Source organism: Triticum aestivum, chromosome 6D (assembly GCF_018294505.1).
Source record: "Triticum aestivum cultivar Chinese Spring chromosome 6D, IWGSC CS RefSeq v2.1, whole genome shotgun sequence".
NCBI lineage: Eukaryota > Viridiplantae > Streptophyta > Magnoliopsida > Poales > Poaceae > Triticum > Triticum aestivum.
The window spans coordinates 28,037,319-28,045,590 of record NC_057811.1 but is presented as its reverse complement, the minus strand read 5'-3'; the positions used below and the strand labels follow the sequence as shown (position 1 = coordinate 28,045,590).

The 8,272-nt window shown below is 40.6% G+C and overlaps 1 protein-coding gene across 3 annotated transcripts; it reads right to left on the bottom strand.

The window, feature by feature from the left end:
- Positions 1 to 593: 593 nt before the first annotated feature.
- LOC123140894 (signal peptide peptidase 1) lies at positions 594 to 6,072 on the bottom strand. Of its 3 annotated transcripts, none has more exons than XM_044560160.1 (12): positions 6,054 to 6,072; positions 5,250 to 5,388; positions 5,054 to 5,169; positions 4,779 to 4,930; positions 4,591 to 4,676; positions 3,823 to 3,950; positions 3,637 to 3,687; positions 2,665 to 2,751; positions 2,504 to 2,573; positions 1,363 to 1,502; positions 1,169 to 1,246; positions 594 to 1,011 (listed from the first exon to the last, which is right to left on the bottom strand). In XM_044560160.1, the coding sequence occupies exons 2-12, from the start codon at positions 5,287 to 5,289 to the stop codon at positions 931 to 933; spliced, it is 1,029 nt and encodes a 342-aa protein (XP_044416095.1). In that variant the 5' UTR covers positions 5,290 to 5,388; positions 6,054 to 6,072; the 3' UTR covers positions 594 to 930. The 3 variants fall into 3 exon arrangements, with proteins under 3 accessions (XP_044416095.1, XP_044416093.1, XP_044416094.1); XM_044560158.1 differs by lacking the exon at positions 6,054 to 6,072 and adding an exon at positions 5,612 to 5,796 and having other exon boundaries at positions 5,250 to 5,391; XM_044560159.1 differs by lacking the exon at positions 6,054 to 6,072 and adding an exon at positions 5,612 to 5,794.
- Between the last annotated feature and the right edge of the window lie 2,200 nt (positions 6,073 to 8,272).

Sequence of the window (8,272 nt, the reverse complement as noted above, 5' to 3'; positions counted from 1 at the left end):
GTCCAAAACCTAGGGAAAACCCAAGAAAACCAGCAAGCCGAAAAAACCAAAAAATCATTTAAATCCAAAAATGCGTACAAAAAAATCCCAAGGGAACACTCAGCACGCGACACGTGGTGGCGGCGGAACCCACCCAAAATAACCCTTGCAGGAGCCCCGCAAGGAGTACTCGTTCGTTAGTTGTTCACATGACAGTTCATAGAATAACTGCAAACCCACACGTTCATTTTCTAGAGTTTGATAAAACGACACACATTTCATGTAACTTTTATCGAATGGCACACTTTTCTTTCCCTTTAAATGGCATGTCACAAATTGAATCCACATCTCTATTTTTAGGTCTAGGCCCACCTGTCATTTTACTTTGGACAGTTTTGCCCTCCGTTCTTTTCATCTACGCTATGCTTGCTCTCATCTGGTTCGGTAAAATGACAGTGACCTCGGCAGTCAGATTCGCTTCACAACACAACATGCTTTGGCAGACAAATCTGCCCCTTGATACAGAAGTAAATATTCTTTGCGATGCAGCCCAAGTTTACTGATGATGATCCAACTGGAATACATACATATTTCCAAGAAATTTAGCAGCGAAATCTAGAAAATGTCACCGAATATAGGGTATAATAAGGACCAAATAATTCCTTGATGCCAGCATCACGAACAAGTCGGTGTGAGAAAACAGAATGCTGGATGGCAGCAGGTAAAGCCATGTACTCATGTCCATGTCACTGAACTGGATGCTGTTGCAAATCCCTTTAAACTATGTTCCCTTTTACCATCTTGACAACCAAATAGAGATTAATTGTCGAAAAAAAGAGGTTCTATGATGAGAACGGATTTCTCGGTTCTTGAGATCATCCGGCCTATTGAAACTCCTCCTTTGGCTATCTTCTCCTAACTAAAAGGATCCGAGCGAGGCTAGATTGAGCGCTAGTTTGCCTTTTTGCTCTCATGATTGGGATCTCCACCTTCTTCCTTCTCTTCATCCTGCGCCTCGGTGAACTCCAGCAGCTGGCAATGTAAAACAGTCAGAAACAAACAAGCCTCGCAGTTTTGACAGTGAATTATACCTATGATATGATCAGAAACAAGATGAAACAAAGAAGAACATGGGACATGAGGAAACGAAAAAAATAATATTTGATCAGAGGTAAACAAGCTTAATTACCTGCTTTACTTCCCCGTTCCATAGACAATGCACAGCGACGAAACCAATCACACCAGGAACGATGTATAACAGAGCAGGCTGCGTATCATCAGAAATAGAAGGAAGAGGAAACAAAATAGGTATTAATATTCCAGAGACTAGGGGATATAGAGAGCGTCAACATGACAAGATATATTAATAACACCAGAACTGACCTGCGCGGCTCGGAACCAGTTCATCACAGCTATTGTTACTGTCAAACCCACTGTGTATCCCAGAAACGCGCTGTTGAAGTAATGGCGGCTTTTGATCCCTCGCGAAATGTCGAAACGCAGGGCGAGCGCAACAAAGATGCCTGCAATCAGAATTATATAAATTTAGATCTACATTTATACGTTAAGAGGTTACATGCTTATGGAAACATGGGAGGGCTCTGCCTGTGTTTTCAGTATTGAATAATGGAGGACTGCTTAGGGAAAGTATTTGGTGCGTTGCATCAAAAACCTCTTCTTATTTTGGTTATACTGACAGATATGAGTCTAATACATCGTTTCAGTAAAACATTTTCACAAACCAAACTCATTCCTGGGAAATGAGGTGTATCAATTGTCTGAGCATCCATGTTAAACATTTGATTCAGTCTAGTTATTAGGATCTACAAAAAGCAAGAATCCACAGCATAAATCGTCATAATACAACATAGTAGTTTCAAGCTAAGTTTGGTTGTCTCCATCTGAGAAACACCACACCTCAGTTGGCATTTTCTGCGTGCAACTGGAAGTAGTCCAATCATAATTACTTTCTGCTGTTATTGCATACCTACAATCCTGATATCAGGCCTGGAGCATATATTGGTCGTATTCGCAACGAACGACAAAGGAGTGAATGCACTAAGATAGCGAATAAATAGTTTATTTGCAATTGCTAATTGTAGTGAACATGGAACCAGTCATGTGGTGGAATTACAACAGCCTAGCATGTCACCAAAGTCTGAACAGGTAATTGTTGCTTTTCTGTTTCAAGCAAAATACATGATCTCCTATCCATAACAACAACAACAACAACAAACATCACTTATATCAACAACAATACTGTTGTTATGACAGTTAGGCTAGAAGTTCTCCATTTATCACTAGAACAGAGTTTTCATTTACAATGTGGCTGGAATTACTATTAAATCACAAACCAGAACAAATCCAGTATCACTGCAAATATTGCTAGAATATGAGACGAAACTAGCCAACAGGTTTATCACTTTATTTTTTTTCAGCGAAACAGCAGGACTCTGCTGCGTATTTTTATTGATTTTAAATAAATAATACAAGGTCCAGGTAGCAAAACAGGTTTATCACTAACCTGGTATTACGATATCACCAAGGCCAAGCATAGAGAACGGGCGTGCAGCATCTGCGGTGGGAAATAGAAGCTACAAACAGAACGAGGAAAAAATATATGAACTAAAATGGAAAAAAAATGTTGGGGATAAAAGAGTGAATACACTGAGCGAAAACACTAACCTTTATTGGGGCATCAAATGATTTAGCAACACTGACCATAACTGGAGTGAAGAAAACCCAGAAGATGTCATAGAAAAAAAGTCCAGCCTGAAATTGATGAGGAAATTGAGCAGCCATTCACAAAACAATATTAAGCAATAATAATAGAAGGATTCAGTGACAGTATGTGGAACTGCAGCAACAAGACCGACGAAATGACTGAAACTAATATTTTTATAAGGCATGCACAAGCAAAAAAATGGAAAATCTGTGCATATCAGTAAAGTAGTAAACAAGTTGAACTTTCCAAATTATCCAATTCACTAGATAGTAGGATCACAGTTCAATACTACTTGCCAGAGGATGAGTACAGCGCAGACTACATTCTAGAAAAGGCAATCGTGGATAGTTAGCTTGCCAATACCATACCAACAGGCAACAGTGGGAACCAATTTTGCTGAAGTACGGAACCAAAATCGAGAATAATCATTCAGAATATCACCACAGTGAAAGTAAGTGAAAGTAATTGACTGAAACTCAATTCTATAATACAAACAAATCATAAAAACAAGGACAAGAACACTGCTATGCATTTAGTGAGCTGCTAGAAAATTTGTTAATTGTATAAAGAGAAGAGGGACACAATACGATGATAAGTCCAATCACTAGAGATGCAAACCGCAGATCGTCAATATGGCCAGGCACTGCATAACATTGCTTTTCTAGAAAGACGGCCAAAAGAAAGGCTAGCAAAAATTCTAGAATATCAGCTACTTCAAATTGTATTTACCCTACATACATGTCATGCTATTTTTATCCAAATTGTAATTATTGTACATATATGTCATGCTCCACGAAGTAAGGATTATGATAGCAGAGGCGAGAAAGAGAAAGATATGTAGGTGGCTGAAATAATGAAAGAGGTTTACAAGAACAGCAGAAAATAGGAATACATAAGTTTCAGCTCGTTACAAACTTTGAGTGAACGCATACCAAGAGAATACCGCCAGTTTTGAACGATCCTAGTGATAGCATCTCAATTCCCTGCAAGGTAAGAACTAAAGTATTAAGATTGAGCAAGTAAAAAACAGAGGAAAACAGATCCTGTTTATGAAGACATCAGCCCATAATTATTCTAGCAAGGCATATTAACCATAAACTCTAGAAGTAAGGACACACCTGAATACAGAATGCAACTCCCAAAACATTGTTGGCTAGCCAATGCTTCTTCATGGCATACCAAACGCAAAAGAAAAATCCTGGGATTGAAGCAACAACTTGAGACTTGGTAAACTCCACTGAGAGTGCTGAAATGTTCATAACAATAAATCATCATCAAGAGTCAAGCTTGTAAAGGAAAATAGCAGGACAAAATTCTCCACTTGTAATATCATCAAGAAGGCGCAACTGCTTGGTAAGGATTTAGTTAATAAAAACTCAAGACAAGAGTCATATTATTCCATAAGAAGCAACCAAAGCATCGCAAATGTTGCAAATGTAACCAGACTCCAGTATACCAAGAAAAATAACACACCGTGTCAAATGAAAACATTTACGCAAAAAATGTATGTTTATATGCTAGTTAATTACCCCACTTTTTTGCAGAGCAACTGAGCAACATCATGTTGCCACAATACAGTACAGACAGTTTCTTAGTTCCCCTCTAAAATGAACTACTGGATTACAAATGCATAACTGCTGAATTTTATTGCAATCTGTGTAAGGTAGGATACTCAATATGTCGGTAGATTAGCACATTACTATTGTAAAGTATATACTCCGTATATGGCAACTTAGAAATACTAGAAATGAAATAGAATATAGAGTCCGTGAGGATAGCAAACTAGTAATTGGAATTTTGCTGTATACTATAATCTGGCATGAGCTTCAGGATGTGTAGAGCACAAAGCAAGCGAGCATCAAACAAAATGAAGGTGGGGATCATACAGTGGAAATACGGAGCACGCCAAATGATGGCGTTATCATTCCACCCTTCGGGAAGAAAACGCTTTACGGAAGGAAGCAACGTTGCGCTGCATAATCAAGCAGGGCAACACAAATGTTTGTAAGTTCACATTTACACTTCTAAGTATCTACGTCTTCCGAAAATATCTTGTGTGAACCGTTGGAATTACCAGAGAGCGGCGATGCCAAGAACGAAAAAGTAGGCGGTGAGAACAGCATTGACCAGGTCCTTGGAGAGGAATTTGAACAGCAGGAACAGAGACAGAAGCATAGCACTCCCCACCAAAGGGTAACGCATCGCGTGCTCCTTGGACATCGTCTCCTGCATAAAAGAAATGGAAAGAGTTAATAACAAGTTGAGCAGAGCAATATGCAAGAATTTAGTGTCAATCTAGGTTAACAACTCAACATTGACAGAATAGATAGGGAGGGACATGTTGCTCACAGAGGGTGGAGTCGCCTTGACAGAACGGTAACATCCCACATAGACGGTAAGGCATGCTGTCAGTATCACATTCAGGTTCGGGTTCACATTGATCACGAGCGGCGCCAAGCTCAAACCTGCACAATGTCATAAAACACATGGATGAGGACTACAAACGAATTAGCAAATCAGGCGAATTGCCAAGAAATGGAGATACCAGCAAGGGCCAAGTTAGCAGCACGCTCATGTGTCCTCATCGTCGCGGCACGGTCAGGAAGATCAGCTGGAAAAATTTTGTGACCCCTTTATTGCCAAAAATAGCCCTGGTGCTTCAGTTCAGACGGAGTGCCCTGTTCCTGCTGGAACAGAGTGAGCAAACACCGGTGAATCAGAAATTCAGAAGCGAAATTCCAGCTTGGTAGCACACTAGGATGGCTAGACTGCGTGCGCTGCGCCTACCTAATCAAGCTTCCTAACAAATTACAACGAAACAATCTCAGATCACCGTCGCCGGATGGTTCGACACTCGTGAACTAAAAATAGAAACCAAGAAGTGATTTCGGGCTTAGTAACGCCCACCGCGAAGCGACGGCCCTGCCGACGGGGATTGAGATCGGCCGAGACCGGTCTCTGCGACGGCAGATCTGGGGGAACCGCCGGCCGGTAGACGGCGGAGGAGTGGTTCCGACGGCGCCGGCGTCACGGGGTGAATCCGGGGGCGGACGGTTTGCTTCACGGGTGACTCGTGAGGAAGACAAGACGGGAGCAGCACGCTGTACTACTACTAGTAGCCCCACCCCCGGTTTGAGATGGGTTCCCACGTCGAATCCTAGCCGTCAGTTCCACGCAGCGACGGTCAGATCGCTGCCCAAACCACCAACAAAAACCGTCCCCAAAATCCATCAACCACGGCACATACTTGGTATAGGGATCTGAATTTCAAAGCGTTTAGGTAGAAGATCGGTGCCGTAAAAGGGAAGGAGGATGTCGAAATGGATGAAGATCTCGGGTATCCGCGTACCTAGATGGGATGCATCTTCTGATATCCACCGCAAATGACAGTCTCGTTCGTGCAGCTTTGCCGATTGTTCTATCTCCTTCCTGCTGGTGTGGGATGTTATAGTCGGTTGATGCATCTTGTTTCTATCTCTATCTTTGTACTTAATTTTTTGTATTTTATTGGTATTTATCATGTAATAAATGCAAGCTTCTTTTCCATATATGCGGTATCCATTTAATTATTTCCCGTATTTAAAATGGTCGATCTCTCTTATCTTTTGAGTACTACCTATATGTTCATATCTAATTACAAAACTGGATAGCATTTATTGCGTAGTAATAAATTTTTCCATAGTTTTCTCCTTTGTACTTCACGAGTATAAATCACTTAACTAGAATCAAGGAAATTCGGGTTATACATATGACGCTTTAGAAGAACAACAATGTTGTTTGCAAAATGGTTTGTGGGAAATTATTTTACGTTTCTTTTATTTGTGGGAATTTATTTTTGTTTCTTGGGTCTCTTTGGAAAACTGAGCTATTATAAATCATCGAAAATGTTATTCGGCTGACATTCCCTGGTAGTTTGCTGACAATTGCGATGCGAGATCGACCGGTGGCAGTTTTTAGAAGAAAATATCCTCCTCTGAAGAACTATCATGTTGTTCTGAAGAAAATGTCATGTGTTTATGAAGAAACTGCCAGTAAAAATGTTCAAAAATGCAACCCATCCCGGCAAATGTTTACTGGCTATTGACGTCCTAAATCACTACACACACCCTTCCAACAACAGAAAACAACTCTTCTACACTCAACTTTATAGTAGTTGTTGAGAAAAAAAAGTATAGTACTTGCAAATAAGATATGTTGCAACAACAAAGTAAACATTTGTAGAGACAGTTAGGATACCTACATTTGGTGTCCATAATCAACTATGACAAAACTATTGATAATTGTATTATTGGACGCCAAGTTGGCACGCTATTGTCTTTCTAGTCATTTTCCTTTACGCTAACCACATCCCATTTGTGAAAGGTAATATGAGTTTTGTCAATTTTCAAACCCACACCCTGTCAACTCTACGTCCCAAAGTTTAACGCACACTAACGAGAAGCGAAGCAAACTCTATATCATTCATGAAGCTGGACAACCAATCACTGGATTACTTTCCTTTTACTTTGTACTACAGGCTTGCCAAGCCAAATTATTTTGTATTACATCCTTGCAAAGCCAAACTATACATCCTTGGCAAGCCAATCGAAACAAATTCTATATCAGTTATAAGTTTATCAATATTTATCGTACACACAACCACCAGGCGTGGCCATGTCGCAACCTGCAGCCGCCATTCGACAGTGCAGTTCTCTTCCATGGCAAGAGACACAACTAACTGCAGGTAGTACTGGGTGGGCAGAGTCCGAGAAACTCCATCGTGAACGAGCAGATTGAAGATGGAGCGTACGGGGTCAATGGTGGCGAGTTGCCAAGTAGAGGTACTGTCACCGGCACCACTGCCGGCATGGCCAATTGCAAGAAAGGTGAAGGGGCCATAGTTGCTTGATCTTGCGCATGTTACTGACGCCTCCCATCCCCACATGTTTTTTCAACTCCTTTGTTTTATGTGAATGGGACTAGTAAACTAGCTGCTACAAAATAAGCTGGAACAAAGTGAAACAACATCTACTCTGGTGAAGTTGTAGCCTTATTTATAAGGCAAAAGTATTGTTAATGCAAGTGAATCGGTGCAGCACTTGTTTTTTTTTTCATGTGTTCAATGCCATTGAGCTGCGACACGGTTGTTAAATTGCGCCAGCTAGTTCGCCTTGAAAGCTTGAGCTAACGCCAAAAAGTTGTCTGTGCTGAGTAATTTATACGTCAGTCAGTTGTTCAAACTGGTGAGGGTTACCGGTGAACTAGAAAAAAAAATGTCAGCATTTCTATTTCAGTTACTTTGCCTCCTCAGGTCTTCACTCTTTGAACATGGTTTCATTATAACATTGTCCCAAATCCATATGGAAATCAAGAAACAAACTCTTGTGTTAATACGATTTTATCGGTATTGTCAAGTGAAGCACACATATAACTCGTAATCATAATCCATTTTTTCTTGTACATGTTCTTCTAATTACAACTAGCATATACAGTTTCCAAGAACTAATTATCATCCCCTCCTTTGTTGGTGGCTGGTGGCGATCGATTTTGTCATGGTATGATGCTCACCATATCCTTCCCCTAGTTGTC